Consider the following 21,562-nt stretch of genomic DNA (forward strand, 5'->3'; position numbering starts at 1 on the left):
ACCTTCTCGCGCTGCTTATATACTGCCAACAGTCCTCATATCCCGTCCTCCTATCCCGTCCTCCTATCTCAACCTCCTATCTCGACCTCCTATCCCGACCTCCTATCCCGTCCTTCTATCCCGACCTCCTATCCCGACCTCCTATCCCAACCTCCTGTCTTGACCTCCTATCCCGTCCTCATATCCCGTCCTCCTATCTTGACCTCCAATCCCGACCTCCTATACCGACCTCCTATCCCGACCTCCTATCCCGTCCTCCTATCTCGACCTCCTATCTCGACCTCCTATCCCGACCTCCTATCCCGACCTCCTATCCCGACCTCCTATCCCAACCTCCTGTCTTGACCTCCTATCCCGTCCTCATATCCCGTCCTCCTATCTTGACCTCCTATCCCGACCTCCTATCCCGACCTCCTATACCGACCTCCTATCCCGACCTCCTATCCCATCCTCCTAACCCGACCTCCTATCCCGACCTCCTATCCTGTCCTACTATCCCGTCCTCCTATCCCGTCCTCCTATCCCGTCCTCCTATCCTGTCCTCCTAACTCAACCTCCTATCCCGACTTCCTATCTTGACCTCCTATCCCAACCTCCTATCATGACCTCCTATCCCGATCATCCCGTCCTCCAATCTCGACCTCCTATTTCGACCTGCTATCTCGACCTCCTATCCCAAACTCATATCCCGACCTCCCATCCCGACCTCATATCCCGACCTGTAATATGTGTACCAGGTATTGAAATATCTCCAGCCGTACAGAAGTTATGTGGGAACATAAATTTCCCATTGATTTGCATGGGACTTAAAAAAAAAATACTTTTTCACCCCCTTAAGGGTGGAATTTCGAAAAATCCTTTCTTATTCCTTGTCTAAGTTTTAAAAACAACACCTGTGCAAAAATTCAGGTTTCTAGGTCCAAGGGTTTAGGCTGGGCGTTGATGAGTCAGTGAGTCAGGTCTTCTCCTTTTATATATAAGATTATCTAGATTGTGTATATGTGTTCATAGAAATAACAAGTAAGATGTAATGGTACTTGAAAATATTCATAGGCATAAATAGAACATGATTTCTCACAGATAATCAACTATTAATGGATTTAATGAGTGCAAGGGTGAATAGCCCTGTATAAAGAGGATAGGAATCACACTTGCATATATTAATGTAACTTTACTCACAATGAAAGACAACAGATAGCACAGATACTAGATATTCCAACTCATGACAGAGCCACTTACACAACCCTAGCACAGCAGATGGCTTGGCACATATTTCTCAAATCTGGAAAGCAACTTGCCAAAATAAGGCCATAAATCGCCTCTAACCTACGAATACCTGTCTTCCTAAGCATTTTGTTCTTCCTCTTTAAACTCTTCTTTCGAATGGCCTGGTCCATTCTGGAGTGGTGCTCATCAGCCTTTATCTACAGTTGTTACATCTGCTGCAGGATGACAAGCTGTAGTGGATATTGTTGCCCAATTTAAGAATTTACAAGGCCTATTTTTATTTTATGGTCTATCCAGGATCAGGCTATCACACAACTTTGTTAGGGTGGGTTTCCACCTCCACTGAAGCTTCCTGGTCATTCAAGTATCTCAGATGCGCACAGTGACTTGGTTTGCCACCTGTAGGTGTAAATAGCTTGACTTATAGTTGAACATTAGACTATGCAAGCCAAGTGGCTGGGCCACTAAGTTGTACATCTTTTGTACATTTTCAGTGCCCATCCATCCAGGTTTGTGGCATATAATCTTCCTTTAATTATTAGTGCATATGGACATTATCATGTTCCAATAGCCCTGTACATTCCTCCAGAACATTAACTGGAAGGGGAGTAACCCCTCGTAGAATGTCCTTTAGTTATATAACCATACCAGTAAATAAATAAAATCAGGCCACCTTTTCTACTTCTGGTCTTCCTGTGTTCTTAATAATTTTAGTAAAACATTTCCTGGAGTTGTGCATGTGTTGCTAATAAGCACACCTCACGTGGTCCATATGTAACTTAGTAGGACATCCAGGCGTCAAGTCCTGGGGAAAAAAAGTGTGGGAACTCCACAATAATTTCCACTAAAGGGCTAGTCCTGTAGGACTCCTGCTAATGGGAACAATGTTCCTCCTCAGGAAAAAGTGCAGGAACTCTGTTCCTGTGCGTTCCTACAGGACTTGAGCCCTGAGAACATCCCTAAGCCAAGATGAAATTCTTACACAGGGCCTGTTGATTCTGGTCTCAGGTGAGGACCGTCACTGTAAACTTGGTATAGGGAACCTATCTGTGGCCTTGCATGGACTCTTTAACAGTCAGTGCACTAGCTACATAAAAAAGAAACATTTAATATGTCCTTTTGAGACTTGTTTCCCTATTACTATCACTGTTGAAGTCGTCACCTTCTGAAGTGTGAGGTTTTCTTTCTCTTGCAGCTTGGTTGGCACCTATCAATGATACAATTTTGCACCAAGTTGGTCTTCTTGTCTTGTCATTGTTTACATCTTCCCCTTTATGTGGCCAACTCCAATACTGCTTGCTGTCTCCGATGCATTCTTGACATAGGCATTTCCCAAACTATGGTAGGCCTGAACCACCTTTTTAGCCTAAAAAGCATGAAGTCAGGTTGATGGTTACTATGGCCAAGTCTACCTTTGACACTTGAACAAGTTTGGCCATCTTGAAGTTTGGCCATCTACTGCTTTTCTAAAGCATCCAGTCGGGTGGTGTCCAAATGTCCTATTGGACTGCTTTGGGTCCACTGTATGAATTTTTCCCCCCAACAAGTTGTCATCAAATTTCAAAGCAACATTTCATACTACTGCCAACTGCTCCAGCTTCAATAAACCGTAATTATTGTTACACACACCTTGGAAAAGTCTTTCCTTGGATAGATAGGGTGGGGGATTTATCAATCGTTTGGGCTGAGTTTTTGTGTAATTTGTGCGCATATATTTTTGCATCTATTAATTATTCACACATCTTGCAAATTTCTCAAACATGTCTTTTCAACAAAAGTGACTAGCTAGCCATTTACCACTGTATGCAGTGGTAATGCATTTATCAAGTGCAGAAAAACACAAAAACAGAGAGCAAACCCACCAAAAATTAGCAAATGTGCACCACCCCAAGCAGAGCTTTAAAATATGATTTCTTACGCTTAATCTTACGGTCTTCTTTAGTGTACTTGAGCGAAATTTACCACACATTATGCTAACATGTAACAATTGTCCCTTAACTCCACGAAATTCAATGTAAAAAAAAAAATGCTGAGAAAATCAACTACATACAAAGAGCAATGATAAATTCACCCCATAGTATTTATTAAACTTCAGCTGTAACATATACAATACTGCTTTGGTCAACACTAAGTTATGTCTCTCCAAATGCTTATGGAATGGAATAAAATTTGATGATATTGTATAGGTAGATCAATAGACACTTGGAATTCTGTTACCCTAGACACAATTTTAATGATTAAAGAATGATGGGGAACTGGTGAGACCAAATGGCATTTACAGAGACTTGAACAGCCCATTGGATGTGATAATGGTGGGTTTTTTTTATTCCTCTGTTATGAATATCTGCCAGTATCCACTAGTCAAGATGAAGGTAGAGAACAACTTTGCATGCCTATGAAATCATCCTGTATAATATGACTGTCTGGCATCCACTTGGCCTGCTGAGCACTGGAGAGATGTAGCGTTAATGGTACATTAAGTATCCATATTTGATCCTAGGACTTTAGCCTAGTCATATTACCAAAGATCCTTCAACAGCTTCTTCCTAACATTCCCCATTGTGTGCTGTACAAGAACATTAGTGGAAGTAAGAACCATCAAATACAGAAAACCTTTAAGATCTTTACTAAAGATTGTATTTAAGAGAATCCTACTGAGAACTTTAAATAAATAAGTGTACATCTCAATACTGCCAAAAAGCAGTAAAAGTGGATGGGCACTACATGAACCCAGTCCCCATGGATTGGGACCTCACTTTAAAAGATGAGTCCACTCTATAATTTGATCTGTAGAAGAATATAAATATACATTTTCTTTCACAAAAAATAAGCATATGAAACGCTCACCATAAGATCCTCTTTTATTGCAAGGTCTTTTCAGGAGCAAACATGGACAACAGTCCTTTCAACATACTACAAAAATGTGCTTTACTAAATTTGGTGAATCTTTCCGCACTGGCATTCTGTTTTAAGATTGGTTTATGAAATACCAGTCTTTATAAATCTTCCCCATTGTGTCTCTTTTATGTTGTAGTGATGCAGAAACATTAACATTCTTATAATTATTTATTAATTCATAAATAGCAGACACCCACACCCAGTGAATGAAAAATAGAGGAAAATGAATATATAAAATAAAAAATATGCAAAAGCAGTCAAATTAATAATTACAATAAATACAAGGTTGACAGAATAAGAGATCAATACAGAAGGAGGGAGGAGCTTACTATCTACAAGCAGAATTAAAAAGAAACATGTATACTTTTGGCCAAATCAGTTGCCCAGTAAGTACTTTTTGCTGAAACATTTGCCATAAATTAACAGACACATAGATATAACAGGTAGACAGATAAATAGACATAACTTCCAACTGTTTATCAGTCAGTACCATGTAAATGACAAATAATTACTCAAGTTATAATTAGAATCTGTTTTGTTACGATACGGTGTCAGAATAGCTAGTCGTGTGATAAATATACCATTTGATCTCATTTAACAAATCACAGAAAATGCCAAAAAACTATTTTCTTGATAAATCAGCCACATTCCAGCAAATACGACTATTAGATACAAGATATAGAATAATACTGTGATTAATGGATTGGAAAGGCAGGTGAAATCATGTTCTAAGCTCAAAAACTATATAGGAGTGCTTCAGGGAACATAAGTAATCACTCACATTATCTGTGGTTGCAAGGGTGCCATTTATTCTCCATGTCATGCATTATCTCTAATAACAGGATACAAGAAAGGTAGCTTTGTGAATTAGGTGTTCTCTTTAAGTCACACTGGTTTTATTTACGAATCCCCCTTGCCTTGAGGTGCACAATCAAACTGTCTTGTGTATTAAAACAACCATCAGTTATTAGGTTAAGTCTGTGCTGAAAAATGGTGAGCAAACCTATGCATGGTATACTTAAAGGCTAAAACGTTGGTTTAAAGGGTACCTTCCATCAAAAAAAACTTTTGATATATTATAGATTAATGTATGCAGAATAGCTTTCCAATAGCATGTTATAAAAAAATATATGCTTCTTTCTATTTAATTTTCCACTTTGAAAAAATGACCACTAGGGGTCTCCCTACCAGTCCTGGCTGCAAGCCTTTTTTTTTATAGATTTCAGACTCATGCTGGAGTCCTAAATCTCAGATTGCAGCCGGGACACAGACAAGCTCAGCACTGCTCCCTGGCATTTTTTCAAAGTGTAAAATTAAATAGAAAGAAGCATATTTTTTAATAACATGCCATTGGAAAGTTATTCTGCATACATTAATCTATAATATATCAAAAGTTTTTGATGAAAGGTACCCTTTAATAAAATTCTGTATTCATATTGGGACTTGTCAATTGATATAACCTGCACATATGATCTTCCATCAGTCATAATGCAATATGTTCCATTATTATGCCATATTGTTACTCTTTGTACTTAATGCATACTGTACATAGGTACACAGGGTAAACACTTGAAGAAGACTTAGTAGGTTGTGCCACCGGCACACATGCTCAAGTGTTGCTAATTTTTGCACATAAATAGTGATTTTCTAGCAAAAGCACCATTTTTTGTTCAAACATCTGTGACATTTTTGCGGTGAGTGCTCCAGCCACTCACTCCTAGGGCACGCGTGCGCCAGCATCCTGTCATTTAAAGGGCCAGTACGCCCTTAATAGTTTGCACCTGTCCCTTCTCTATAAGTACGTGCACCTCCCTCTACCTCTTGCCGGATCTTTGTGTGCCCAAGAAAAAGTGTTACTGTGTTAGCCCAGCCTGTGTTCTGACCTTCCACTCCGTGACCTGACCTTGCTTCTGTACCGCCTGCCTGTTGACCTCCTGTTACGTTTCCTGACCACGCATCTGTGCCACCAGCCCTGACCTTCTGCTTGACTATGAGTTGCCTTATCCTTCCTGTGCTACGTTTCATCTCAGCAGCCTGTATGGATGAGTCATACCAGGGGTAGTGACCTGGGTGCCACCTGCCTCAGCATGTCCATCCCGCTTTGCGGCGGGCCCTAATGAAAACCAGTGGCACCTTAGACTCCGCTCCCTGGTACAGCCCATGTCATCTTCCACACAGGTACAGCGGGTGCACTACATCCTTGAGTGTTACAGACATTTGTGGAATGAAGTAAGTATGGGCACTGTCCTTACGTGTGACACTGAAAGTCGCAGGGATATACACCAACCCTGAGGTGCAAGGGCTGCCATGGAACCACTGGATTTACTAAGAGGCGTGCACTTCTTAGTAAATACAGTGGACTGAAAATGGGCGGACCTTTACTAAAGTGATGAGTACCAATAAGATGCAGTTACTAAATCTCCTACTTGATGATTTGTATTAGTGACTTTTTTGTATTACTGAGCTCTCACTCTTAAGATGGAAAATATGGCAAAAGTAAGCTGCTACAATAAATAATACACAGGTTCTTCCACATCTGATTAAGCCAAGATGTTAACAGATGTATCCTGAAAATTCTGTAACATTAACAAGATTGTGTCTTTTTATGATCAGATTAATAATTTAGTTTTTCACTTCATGCAAACCTGCATAATGCAGACTCGGCAATATTTTTCACGTACTTACACATTTTTTAAAAGAAAGGCTATGTCAATATTATTTATGTATTTGGTTCACCGCATCTCCATCATCCCTAAACTATACGATGGACCTTTACAACATAAAATGTCCATCAGAATTCTGTCTCGAACTGCACAAACAAAGTTGGGAACATTGCATGTGTCAACTATAGCATTTTTAATGCTTTTGCCCTAATAGGTATAACTGTAAGTAAAGAAAAAATTGTAACAGCCTATTGATCCAACTATCACTGACTTGTGAAGCTCCAAGTAAAACGTAGCATTTATTCAGTATACATTAATAATGTTAATGAATGTTTTTTTAACAAGGAAATACACAAATAATATCTGTATACAATCAACAACATTCCAAAGAATTTCCACCTTCTTAGTATTTCAATACTGGGGGTCATCGGGGGATTACACATACAGGATTATCCATAGATACAAAAATCAAGATAATATGGCTGCAAAAACTTATAACCAGACTATCATAATGCAATAATACAAGTCCAAGATGCATCACTAATCCAAGTCTTACTGATGTGATAGGATGATAGGGATGGGTTTTCCACAATAGAGGTTCAAGATGAAAAATGATTCAGAGAAACCTGTAGCAGGTTTGCATCTGTGGACAATCTCTGTATGTGTAATCTGATAAACCCCAGGACATTATTTCTAAGTGGGGTAGAAACACATCAGGATGTTGTCAATTGTCTACAGAAATTTACGGTGGGGGTCATGGGCAACGTTAGGGGTAGTAGCTTTGGTATCTTTGGCTTCAAGGGTTGATTACCTGTGGACAAAGTGGAAACCTTTACTGTTGACTTATTTTTTTGTGTATGTCCATACTTGAGGACCTTTTATTAAAATGTTTAACCCCTTAAGGACTCAGCGTCTTTCCGTTTTTTCCCATTTAAATTTTTTCCTCATCACCTTCTAAAAACCATAACACTTTCAATTTTGTACATAAAATTCCATATGATGGCTTATTTTTTTGTGCCACCAATTCTACTTTGCAGTGACATTGGTCATTTTACCAAAAAATCTACGGCGAAACGGAAAAAAAATTCATTGTGCGACAAAATTGAAGAAAAAATGCCATTTTGTAACTTTTAGAGGCTCCCGTTTCTACGCAGTGAATTTTTCTGTAAAAATTACACCTTATCTTTAGTCTGTAGGTCTATATGATTAAAATGATACCCTACTTATATAGGTTTGTTTTTGTCGTACTTCTGAAAAAAATCATAACTACATGCAGGAAAATTTATACGTTAAAAATTCTCATCTTCTGACCCCTATAACTTTTTATATTTCTGCATATGGGCCAGTATTATGGGCCCATTTTTTTGTGTCGTGATCTGAAGTTTATATCTGTACCAATTTTGTATTGATCGGACTTTTTGATCGCTTTTTATTCATTTTTTCATTATATAAAAAGTGACCATAAATACGCAGTTTTGAAATTTGGGAATTTTTTTGCGCATACGCCATTGACCATGCGGTTTAATTAACAATATATTTTTATAATTCGGACATTTCCGCACTTAGCGATACCACCTATGTTTATTTTTAATTACACAGTTTTTTTTATGGGAAAAGGGGGGTGATGATTCAAACTTTTATTAGGGAAGGGGTTAAATGACATTTATTAACCTTTTTTTCACTTTTTTTTTGAAGTGTTATAGCTCCCATAGGGGGCTATAACACTGCACACACTGATCTTTTACACTGATCACTGCAAAGCCATAGCTTTGCATTGATCAGTGTTATAGGTGGTACATTGCTCATGCCTGAATCTCAGGCTTGGAGAAATCAATCGCCGACCGGACACGCCGGAGACAGGTGAGGGGACCTCTGCTCGCGTGCTAGCTGATCGGGACATGAGCTGCCGGGAAGCTTTTACTCTCATTTTAGACGCGGCGATCAACTTTGATTGCCGCGTCTAAAAGGTTAATAGCACACGGTGATCGGTGCTGCACGCTATTAGCCCAGGGTCCCGGCTATCATTACCCGCTGGGACTGACCCGGTGTGACGCGGGGTGACGGCGTGACCCCGCGTTATATACCGAGACTGGGCGCAGGGAGTACAGGTACGCCCTGCGTCCTTAATAGGTTAATGTATACCAAGACAAGTTGAATGAGCAATGTCAGAGTCAAAACATCTGATGTATTGTACATCTTAAACTTTCTTATATACTTCATAAGAAACTTTTAGTTCATCTCTATATAAATGATGGCTTATAAAACAGATCACTAGGGGGGTCTCCATACCATTCAGAACATAATCCCATTCGGCTGCAGCATCAACTTTGTCCAAGGAGCACAGGCAGGGACAAAGTCCAGTTAGTTAGGGTTGGACTAGAACTTCTCTGTGCTCACAGAGGCGGTCTTAGTGCAGCCTGTGAATTAAAGAGACCCAGCACAGCAGACTTGGGAAGATGAGTCATGCAGAGTGAGGGACACATCCCCTCCAAAGCACAGGATGGCAAACCAAGTGAGCAACAGATAGAAGATATCTGTGAGAGGGGAAAAAAGGTGCAAGACACTAAGAATTACATGTACATGGTCAGGATTAGGTACTGAGTAATATCATTCTTTGTGGGATATACAGGTACTATTTAAGTTTTACTTACAGCTTCAGTGATAGTTGTTAGTGTTGAGCGGCATAGGCCATATTCGAATTCGCGAATATTCGCGAATATATGGATGAATATTCGTCATATATTTGCGAATATTTGCGTTTTATTTTCGCATATGCAAAAATTCGCGTATGCGAAAATTAGCATATGCGAAAATTAGCATATACAAAAATCATTACAATCAAAAATTCGCATATGCGGAAATAAGCATATGTAAATTTTCGCATATGCGAAAATTCGCACACCAGTTTCTCACAGTAGTATTAGAGCCTTCTTTACACCACACAAGCTGGAAGCAGAGAGGGATGATCACTGTTATGTTTACTGTAAAAAAAAAAAAAAAAATATTCGTAATTACGAATATATAGTGCTATATTCGCGAATATTCGCGAATTCGCAAATATGCGATATTCGCGAATAAAATTCGTATTGCGAATATTCGCGAGCAACACTAATAGTTGTTATACCTAACTAGACAGTTTTGACATGTGTCTACAAAAAGGGTGTGGTTAAAGAGAGTCATAAAATGCACCAAACTTATCCTAGTTGCACCAAGAATCATCTATCATCTGCTATGTGTTCTATTTGGAAAAGGTTGGTATAATTTGCTCCGTTTCTGCTCATAAATAAATGCCTACTACCATGGACTTAATAAATATTCTACCACACTTCTAGTATAAGCCAACTTGGAAGCAACAGATAGCAATTGGAAAAAAAAGTCATACAACAGTGCTGAATAACAGCACATATGGGCTTTTATTGATAAGGAGATATATGTTGCAGCTAATCTGAAGTAAACAGACACAATAATGCATTCATTTCGATATTAGAAATGCTTTATATTCAATGCTATAGTATAGTGCCAGTGAAAAACGTGAAAATGTCATAATATGTGTTACTATAGGTAAGCTTAAAAAAACACTACAGGGTAAACAAAATACATTTGTTTTGGAAATCTTCTCACAATTATAAATATTAACAAAGGAAAGTAGAAGGTATTTCCACAAAGATAACAAAATACTACAAAGTTATTTTGTATTCTTTACAGCCTAAGTCTCCAAACTGTGGACCTCCAGCTGTTGTGAAACTACAACTCCCAGCATATTGGTTGTCTGGGCATGCTAGGATTTGTAGATGTGCAACAGCTGGAGGTTTACAGTTGTAAGGACCAAGACAGTGTTTCCCAAGCAGTGTGTTTCCAGCTGTTTCAAAACTACAACTCCCAGCATATTGGTTGTCTGGGCATGCTAGGATTTGTAGATATGCAACAGCTGGAGGTTTACAGTTTGAAGGACCAAGACAGTGTTTCCCAAGCAGTGTGCTTCCAGCTGTTGCAAAACTACAACTCCCAGCATAATGGTTGCCTGGGCATGCTAGGATTTGTAGATATGCAACAGCTGGAGGTTTACAGTTTGAAGGACCAAGACAGTGTTTCCCAAGCAGTGTGCTTCCAGCTGTTGCAAAATGACAACTCCCAGCATGCCCGGACAACCGTTGGCTGTCCGGGCATGCAGGGAGTTGTCGTTTTGCAACATCTGGAGATCTACAGTTTGGAGACCACTGTTCTACAGTATGCAGCAGAGTGTTCATTTACAAAGAGGGGCTTACCTGTCTGCACTGAGAGCCGTGAGTGTGAACACTGATACTCCCACTGAGGTAAGTTGAATTGAGGGAATAAGCTTGCAGCACACTTCCCCAAGCATCCACTCCTCAAAGAAGAATCTGAAGGCATCCACTGGCACACAGGTCACCAACAGCAACAGGTCCCCAGCAGCCAAGCTAGAGATGAAAATGTTTGGCACACTTCTCATAGCACTATTGGTAATGAAAATCTTCACCAGTGTAATATTGCCCAGAAGTCCTACCATAATGATGACCAAATATAAGGAAGGAATCACACACCGGATTATGAAGAAAGCCATCTCCCTATTATGTGGTCCAGAGGTTTCGGGCTGTATGCTGGGCACTACCTGACTCCCATTACTATGTAGCAGGGTGCTGTTGGAGAGCTCTCCAGTGATCATCTTGTATACTGAGGAATGCTAATGAGCAAGTGGTCTTCTCCAAGCTTCTTAACTCTTTAAGGTAGAGGAGCTGGCAGGTATGGGCTGTTTACAGTCAGACAGCTGTAGCACTGTAAAGTTGCAACCAGGTATTGATCAGAATATATTCCAAAAAATGCATTGCTCAGTTCTCTAACTCTTCTTCTCTTGAATGCTGTGCAACTGTTCAAAAGACCCAAATCACTATAGAAGTCCCTCTATCCTTTTAGCAAAATATATCCAAAGAGCAAAGACCGATCACTAGATGCTTTTCCCTCTCTGCAATGTTCTATACTGTACAACCTCTCTGTCCTCTGAGAGGGGAGGGACTGTTGGATTCAACCATAGAAGACAACGGACAGCTTGAGGTGTGTGCATTGACTCCTTGGAGCATCAGAGGAAACACTTCACCATTTCTCATTGCAATTGAGAACCAGAGGCTTCACATTATTCACTGGTGACAAACTGCCCTCAAGAAGATTTTTTATTTTTTTTTCTATTTGCCTAGACTTGATCTGCAAAAAATAAAATAAAAAATAAGATGAGTGATTGGATTTTTTATTTGCTGCTGAGCTCTTTAGATATTTAACCCTGGCAGGAGATGTCCTATACCAGTGGTCTCCAACCTGCAGACCTCCAGCTGTTGCAAAACTACAACTCCCAGCATGCCCGGACAGCCATTGGCTGTCCGTGTATGCTGGAATTGTAGTTTTGCAACATCTGGAGGTCCAACAAAACTACAACTCCCAGCATGCCCGGACAGCCATTGGCTGTCCGTGCATGCTGGAGTTGTAGTTTTACAATATCTGGAGGTCCGCAGGTTGGAGACCACTGTCCTATACATAACTAGTGACAAGCAATCTCTATATAGTAATAGAAGCCCTGATAGGAGTTGTCCGTACTGCAGTGTTATAGGTAATTCACACAATTAGTACTCCTTTACATTACACACCATACTATGTGTGTATCAAGGGTTAAATGTCTAAAAACAATCCAGCAAGTTTCCAGGCGATATAAACCTTTAGTCTTGCGCAGCTTACGTAGTTATATAGTACAGTTGAAAAAAGACATGTCCATCAAGTTTAACCAAGGAGGTGAAGGAAAGGGGTATGGGTGGATTAAAGGGGTACTCCAGTGGAAAACTTTTTTCTTTTTTTTTTAATCAACTGATGCCAGAAAGTTAAGCAGATTTGTAAATTACTTCTATTAAAACATCTTAATCCTTCCAGTACTTATTAGCTGCTGAATACTACAGAGGAAATTATTTTCTTTTTGGAACACAAAGCTCTCTGCTGACATCATGACCACAGTGCTCTCTGCTGACATCTCTGTCCATTTTAGGAACTGTCCAGAGCAGCATATATTTTCTATGGGGATTTTCTCCTACTCTGGACAGTTCCTAAAATGGACAGAGGTGTCAGCAGAGAGAACTGTGGTCATGATGTCAGCAGAGAGCTCTGTGTTCCAAAAAGAAAATAATTTCCTCTGTAGTATTCAGCAGCTAATAAGCACTGGAAGGATTAAGATTTTTTAATAGAAGTAATTTACAAATCTGTTTAACTTTCTGGCACCAGTTGATTAAAAGAAAAAAAAATTCCACCGGAGTACCCCTTTAAATAACAATTCTTTAAAAAAAAATGCAATCAGCAAGGCCAACAAGGCTGTTTAAATAGCAATTCCATCGATGTAAAACCATTCTCCTCAGGTTACAGTAAAAGAGAAAAGCCACAATACTGCAAACACAATAAGGTATCTGACTTACCAGGTGAAATAGGCACTAAGTGGGCAGAAAAAAATCAATATTATGCACATGTTTAGTATGTTGTAAAATGTTTCTAATTCTTGGAAGGTTATGAATTCATGCAATGTGTTACAGTATAGGAAGTGTTTGTTTTAGGCTGCAGTCAGGCTATGTATATTAAAGTATATACTGTAGAGTGCTGATAAGACATTCAGTGAATCACTAGGATGTTGTTTGGCCTTATTGAATTTGTCTATTTGTTCAGAAAATCTTTAGCAGAAGGGTTAAATGGAACTGTTATTTAAGCAACATTGCCAGAAACTGCTGTATAACAACATCACCTGAATTGCTGTTCAAGCAGTGTTGAAGGATTTGCTATTCAAGCAACACTGTTAAAGGGGTATTCCAGGAATTATTTGACTATGCTACAGGGGCTGTAAAGTTAGTGTAGTTCATAATATAGTCATATATATATATATATATATATATATATATATATATATATTATATATATATATATATAGTCTGTACTCACAATTCTTATGTGATTTTCCCCCCAATATTTATTTTTATCAGCATACAAAATGACTCAGATTTTTCCCAGGTTGCAATGTGGCCGATACCTGACCTCACTAGTCAGCTGATGACAGGGAGCCTGTCTGCTTCAATGGGTGGAGCGATTGCAACAGCTGTAGGCACGGATGGATGCAGCTCATTTATGTTTCAATGGGTGGGGTGGCTGATGTGTGGGAGGGAGGAAAATTGAATTATGGGATTCGTAGGCAAAAAAGAAAAACTCAAACAGGAAATACCAGTTCACAAAAAGCTAGCCACAATCAGGGCCAGATTTAGACTAAGTGTGACCCTGGGCAAAAATAAAAATGGGGCCCCAAGGATCACCATGTTGAATTGTGCTGCATCTCAGCTGAAGGCCATAACACAAATGCATTATAGGGTCCAAATCTAAGCTATATAGGGGGAGATTTATGAAAACCTGTGCAGAGGGTCAGTTGTGGAGTTGCCCATAGCAACCAATCAGAGGCCTTTTTAAAAATGAGAGTAGCATCCTCTATATAGGCGTTCATAAATCTCCCCCATAGTGAATACTTTTTGTTTAACCCCTTAAGGACCACGCCATTTTACACCTTAGGAACAGAGCGTTTTTTGCACATCTGACCACTGTCACTTTAAAAATTAATAACTCTGGAATGCTTTTAGTTATCAATCTGATTCCGAGATTGTTTTTTCGTGACATATTCTACTTTAACATAGTGGTAAAATTTTGTGGTAACTTGCATCCTTTCTTGGTGAAAAATCCCAAAATTTGATGAAAAATTTGAAAATTTTGCATTTTTCTAACTTTGAAGCTCTCTGCTTGTAAGGAAAATGGATATTCAAAATATTTTTTTATTTTATTCACATTTCAAATATGTCTACTTTATGTTTGCATCATAAAATTGACGTGTTTTTACTTTTGGAAGACACCAGAGGGCTTCAAAGTTCAGCAGCACTTTTCCAATTTTTCACAAAATTTTGAACCTCGCTTTTTTTCAGAGACCAGTTCAGGTTTGAAGTGGATTTGAAGGATCTTCCCATTAGAAATACCCCACAAATGACCCCATTATAAAAACTGCACCCCCCAAAGTATTCAAAATGACAATCAGTAAGTGTTTTAACCCTTTAGGTGTTTCACAGGAATAGCAGCAAAGTGAAGGAGAAAATTCACAATCTTTATTTTTTACACTCGCATGTTCTTGTAAACCCAATTTTTGAATTTTTACAAGGGGTAAAAGGAGAAAATGTATACTTTTATTTGTAGCCCAATTTCTCTCGAGTAAGCACATACCTCATATGTCTATGTAAAGTGTTCGGCGGGCGCAGTAGAGGGCTCAGAAGCGAAGGAGCGACAAGGGGATTTTGGAGAGTACGTTTTTCAGAAATGGTTTTTGGGGGGCATGTTGCATTTAGGAAGCCCCTATGGTGCCAGAACAGCAAAAATAACCCACATGGCATACCATTTTGGAAACTAGACCCCTTGGGGAACGTAACAAGGAATAAAGTGAGTCTTAATACCCCACGGGTGTTTCACGACTTTTGCATATGTAAAAAAAATTTAAAAAAATTTCACTAAAATGTGTGTTTCCCCCCAAATTTCACATTTTTGCAAGGGTTAATAGCAGAAAATACCCCCCAAAATTTGTAACCCCATCTCTTCTGAGTATGGAGGCACCCCATAAGTTGGCATGAAGGGCATTACGGGCGAACTACAATGCTCCGAAAAGAAGGAGTGATATTTGACTTTTTGAGAGCAAATTTTGCTCGGGGGGCATGTCGCATTTAGGAAGCCCCTATGGTGCCAGAACAGCAAAAAAACACATGGCATACCATTTTGGAAACTAGACCCCTTGAGGAACGTAACAAGGAATAAAGTGAGCCTTAATACCCCACACGGGTTTCACGACTTTTGCATATGTAAAAAAAAAAAAAAAATGTTTTCACTAAAATGTGTGTTTCCCCTCAAATTTCTAATTTTTGCAAGGGTTAATAGCAGAAAATACCCCCCAAAATTTGTAACCCCATCTCTTCTGAGTATGGAGGTACCCCATAAGTGGACCTGAAGTGCACTACGGGCGAACTACAATGCTCAGAAGAGGAGGAGCACCATTGAGCTTTTGGAAAGAGAATTCGTTTGGAATGGTAGTCAGGGGCCATGTGCATTTACAAAGCCCCCCGTGGTGCCAGAACAGTGGACCCCCCCCCCCCACATGTGACCCCATTTTGGAAACTACACCCCTCACAGAATGTAATAAGTGGTGCAGTAAGCATTTACACCCCACTGGCGTTTGACAGATCTTTGGAACAGTGGGCTGTGCAAATGGAAAATTACATTTTCATTTTCACGGATCACTGTTCCAAAAATCTGTCAGACACCTGTGGGACGTAAATGCTCACTGCGCCCCTTATTACATTACATGAGGGGTGTAGTTTCCAAAATGGGGTCACATATGGGGGGGGTCCATTGTTCTGGTACCATGGGGGCTTTGTAAACACAAGTGGCCTTCAATTCCGGACAAATTTTCTCTTCAAAATCCCAATGGCGCTCCTTCTCTTCTGAGCATTGTAGTGCACCCATAGGGCACTTTACATCCACATATGGGGTATGCTCTTACTCAGAAGAAATGGGGTTATAAATTTTGGGGGGCTTTTTTTATTTTCCCTTGTGAAAATGAAAAATTTAGGGTGACACCAGCATTTTAGTGAAAAATTTTTTTTTTTTTACATTTTCCAATCCAACCTTAATGAAAATTTGTCAAACACCTGTAGGGTGTTCAGGCTCACTATACCCTTTGTTACATTCCGTGAGGGGTGTCGTTTCCAAAATGGGGTCACATGTGGGTATTTATTGTTTTGTGTTTATGTCAGAACCACTGTAAAATCAGCCACCCCTGTGCAAATCACCAATTTAGGCCTCAAATGTACATGGTGCGCTCTCACTCCTGAGCCTTGTTGTGCGTCCGCAGAGCATTTTACGCCCACATATGGGGTATCTCCGTACTCAGGAGAAATTGCGTTACAAATTTTGGGGGTCTTTTTTTCCTTTTACCTCCCGTGAAAATAAAAAGTAAAGGACAACACCAGCATGTTAGTGTAAAAAAAAAAATTTTTTTACACTAACAGGCTGGTGTAGACCCCAACTTTTCTTTTTCATAAGGGGTAAAAGGAAAAAAAGCCCCCAAAATTAGTAACGCAATTTCTCCCGAGTACAGAGATACCCCATATGTGGCACTAAACTGTTTCCTTGAAATACGACAGGGCTCCAAAGTGAGAGAGCGTCATGCGCATTTGAGGACTAAATTAGGGATTGCACAGGGGTGGACATAGGGGTATTCTACGCCAGTGATTCCCAAACAGGGTGCCTACAGCTGTTGCTAAACTCCCAGCATGCCTGGAAAGTCAGTGGCTGTCCGGAAATGCTGGGAGTTGTTGTTTTGCAACAGCTGGAGGCTCTGTTTTGGAAACACTGCCGTACAATACGTTTTTTATTTTTTATTAGGGGGACAGTGTAAGGGGGCGTATATGTAGTGTTTTACTCTTTATTATGTGTAAGTGTAGTGTTTTTAGGGTACATTCACACTGGCGGGTTTACAGTGAATTTACCGCTAGGAGTTTGCGCTGCGGTGAAAAATTTGCCACAGCCCACACTTGAAGCAGAAAACTTACTGTAAACCCGCCAGTGTGAATGTACCCTGTACGTTCACATGGGGGGGCAAACCTCCAGCTGTTTCAAAACTACAACTCCCAGCATGTACTGACAGACCTTGCATGCTGGGAGTTGTACTTTTGCAACAGCCGGAGGCACACTGGTTGGAAAACCTTCAGTTAGGTTCTGTTACCTAACTCAGTATTTTCCAACCAGTGTGCCTCCAGCTGTTGCAAAACTTCAACTCCCAGCATGTACTGATCGCCGAAAGGCATGCTGGGAGATGTAGTTATGCAACAGCTGGAGGGATCGCAACTACAACTCCCAGCATGCAGAGACAGCTGTTTGCTGTTTAGGCTTGCTGGGAGTTGCAGTTTTGCAACATCTGTAGAGCTATAGTTTAGAGACCACTGCACAGTGGTCTCCAAACTGTGGACCTCCAGATGTTGCAAAACTACAACTCCCAGCATGCCCAGACAGCAAACTGATGTCTGGGCATGCTGGGAGTTGTAGTTTTGCAAGATCTGGAGGTGCACAGTATAGAGATTACTTTGCAGTGGTCTCAAACTGTAGACCTCCAGCTGTTGCAAAACTGCAACTCCCAGCAAGCCTAAACAGCTCTCTGGGCATGCTGGGAGTTGTAGTTTTGCAACATCTGGAGGGTTACAGTTTAGAGACCACTATAGTGGTCTCAGACTGTAGCCCTCCAGATGTTGCTAAGTAACTTACTGGCTTCCGTTGGATCCAGGGAGCTGCGTCGCGGTCCTCTTCTTCCGCCGGTCGTCGCCCACTGCCGCAGCTGATCGTCGCCACTGCCGTCGCCGATGGGTAAGTGGATCTTCGGCGCCGGTCCCTGTCGGTTTCCCCGTCCTGCCCCGCCTATTGTGGGAGGGCAGGACGGGGAAACCGAAAGTAAACCCCTCCGCCCCCGATCTGCTATTGGTGGTCGCGTCTAGACCACCAATAGCAGAGATAGAAGGGGTGGCAACCCTGCCACCTCACTCCTATCGCTACAGGGGGATCGTGGGTGTCTAGGACACCCGCGATCCCCCTTCTATTCCGGGTCACCGGGTCACCATAGAAATCGGCGCAAATCGCAAGTGTGAATTCACTTGCGATTTGCGCCGATCGCCGACATGGGGGGGTCTAATGACCTCCCTGGGCATTTGCGCGGGGTGCCTGCTGATAGATATCAGCAGTCACCCCGGCGCGATCCCCGCCCAGCGTGCGGTTGGGACCGAAATTCCCACGGGCGTACAGGTACGCCCTTGGTCCTTAAGTACCAGGGAGCAAAGGCGTACCTGTACGCCCTTGGTCCTTAAGGGGTTAAAGCGTAACTGTCACATAAAAATAGGTCAATAACCTGTCAGCACAAGCCAATCACTGGTATACTGCAGCCATACATTTGTTTTGGCACTCCCTGTCTTCTATGCTGTAAAAAATTATACACAAATGGACAAATCTGGGAAGCAAATATTTAGTACATGAGTGTAAAATAGTGACTAAGCACTTTCAGTTAACCCAGGTATTGGTGATGGCTACATGTATGTGAACTCCAAACATAAATAGCAAGCACATTTATGCTGTAAAAATGACTTTTATCTACAGTTGCCAAAAGTCAGAGAGGCGTAGTAAGGGATCTACAGTCTCTTTTCCGACATCACAGCACCGCCCCAGCACTGCTCACTGACTGAGAAAGAAACAGAGCTACGTGCTAGTGAGACTGGGGCAGTGCTGTGACACCAGAGAGAGGCTAGGCAGCCCCGGGGCATTGTTGATCTCTGGCCACTCCTCTCTGACTTTTGGCGACTGTGGGTAAAAGTAATTTTTACAGCATAGAAGACACAAAGTCCCAAAACAGAGAGATGGCTGCAGTATACCAGTGAACAGCTCATAGGCTGCAGTATACCAGTGATCAGCTCATTCGCTGCAGTATACCAGTGATCAGCTCGTAGGCAGCAGTATACCAGTGATCAGCTCGTAGACCGCAGTATACCAGTGATCAGCTCGTAGGCCGCAGTATACCAGTGATCAGCTCATAGGCCGCAGTTTACCAGTGAACAGCTCATAAACTGCAGTATACCAGTGATCAGCTCGTAGACTGCAGTATACCAGGGATCAGCTCGTAGGCCGCAGTATACCAGTGAACAGCTCGTAGGCTGCAGTATACCAGTGATCAGCTCATAGGCCGCAATATACCAGTGATCAGCTCGTAGGTTGCAGTACACCAGTGATCAGCTCGTAGGCTGCAGTATACCAGGGATCAGCTCGTACGCTGCAGTATACCAGTGATCTGCTTGCAGGCTGCAGTATACCAGTGATCAGCTCGTAGGCTGCAGTATACCAGTGATCAGCTCGTAGGCTGCAGTACACCAGTGATCAGCTCGTAGGCTGCAGTATACCAGTGATCAGCTCGTAGGCTGCAGTATACCAGTGATCAGCTGGTAGGCTGCAGTATACCAGTGATCAGTTCGTAGGCTGCAGTATACCAGTGATCGGCTCGTAGGCTGCAGTATACCAGTGATCGGCTCGTAGGCTGCAGTATACCAGTGATCGGCTCGTACGCTGCAGTATACCAGTGATCGGCTCGTAGGCTGCAGTATACCAGTGATCAGCTCATAGGCTGCAGTATACCAGTGATCAGCTCATAGGCTGAAGTACCAGTGATCAGCTCGTATGCTGTAGTATACCAGTGATCAGCTTGTAGGTGGCAGTATACCAGTGATTGGTCTTACGCTGCAGTATACCAGTGATCGGCTCGTAGGCTGTGCTGATGGTTATTGACTTATTTTTATGCGTCAGTTGCGCTTTAACCATTAAAATAAATCAGACCCAAAAACCCTCCTGTATTGTGGTCATTTTAGAGCAGCTCTGACCTGATCAGAAGCAGTCACAGCATACAGGACTATTAAATCCAGTGACCACATGGGGCATCTTCTCTGATTGTATATGTTCTCTTCTCTATCCAGCCCAGGCAAATATGATGATGTCTCCTGGTGACTGAAGACTATACCAAGACATCTGTGGCCCATTCTGCAGTCTACCCAAAACTCTATAGTAACACAACCCCCATCCTTTACACTGCCATCCTGCTCCACTAATGCTGTGCTTGCTGCTGCCCCATTACCATGTCTACAGTATGCCTAGGGGACAGTGTAAAAATCTAATCGGTAGGATCCGACCACCGGAACCCCTGGGTGATTCGAGCAGCAGCACATGATCCCTAGTCACTCCATTCATTCTCTATGGGGTCTCCATACATGTGAGTGCAGCGATCAGCAATGTTGATAAGTCCCATAGAGAACAAATGGAGCTGCAGGTGTTCATGTGCTGCTGCTCCATTCATTTGGGGGACAAGGGACCTCTCTTCTCATGAACGGTGGTGGCCCCAGGGGTAAGGCCTCACCGATCAGATATTCTGTGTATTGGTGATGATCTTTGGTGTACAGACCCCAGACTGGACCAAAAAACCCTCCCCCTCCACACATTGCTCCCCATGGCCCTCTCTCATATATTATTTTCTGTGTGAACCCATATCTCACCTATACTGCTCTGTATGACCCCTATCTCACATATACTGTTCTGTATGGCCCCGTATTTCACATATATACTGCTCCCTATGACCTCCTATCACATATATACTGCTCCATATGACCCCCTATCTCACATATACTGTTCTGTATGACCCCATATTTCACATATATACTGCTCCCTATGACCTTTTATCACATATATACTGCTCCCGATGACCCCCTATCACATATATTCTGCTCCCTATGACCCCCTATCACATATATACTGCTCCCTATGACCTTATATCACATATATACTGCTCCCTATGACCTCCTATCACATATATACTGCTCTCTATGACCTCCTATCACATATACTGCTCCCCATGGCCCCCTTCTCCCATTATACACTGCTTCCTATGCTCACCATATAGTGCTACCTATACCCCCATATATTGCTAACTTTACCCCCTATATACAGTTTATATGCCCCTCATCACATGTACTGGTCTCCCCACCTTCCTCAGAGCCCCCTTCCTCCATGCTTTTCCCATTACTTCCTCCTCCTCTTTGTACACTGTATGGTAAAGAACCTGCGATTACATCATAAGGAAGGTCCTT

At 41.6% G+C, this 21,562-nt stretch overlaps 1 protein-coding gene across 2 annotated transcripts in view; it reads right to left on the minus strand.

The window, feature by feature from the left end:
* Positions 1-11,815, minus strand: part of NMBR (neuromedin B receptor) — a 383,646-nt gene extending 371,831 nt beyond the window's left edge. The window contains exon 1 of one of the 2 annotated variants that reach the window (XM_056566693.1): positions 11,311-11,815. Coding sequence is in view for 1 of the 2 variants with exons in the window: in XM_056566691.1 (XP_056422666.1) it covers positions 11,054-11,469 (416 nt within the window). In the remaining variant the exon portion in view is untranslated. Of the gene's footprint in view, positions 1-11,053 lie in introns of both variants that reach the window. The other variant, XM_056566691.1, reaches the window with a different exon arrangement.
* Between the last annotated feature and the right edge of the window lie 9,747 nt (positions 11,816-21,562).

This window comes from Hyla sarda, chromosome 3 (genome assembly GCF_029499605.1).
Source record: "Hyla sarda isolate aHylSar1 chromosome 3, aHylSar1.hap1, whole genome shotgun sequence".
NCBI lineage: Eukaryota > Metazoa > Chordata > Amphibia > Anura > Hylidae > Hyla > Hyla sarda.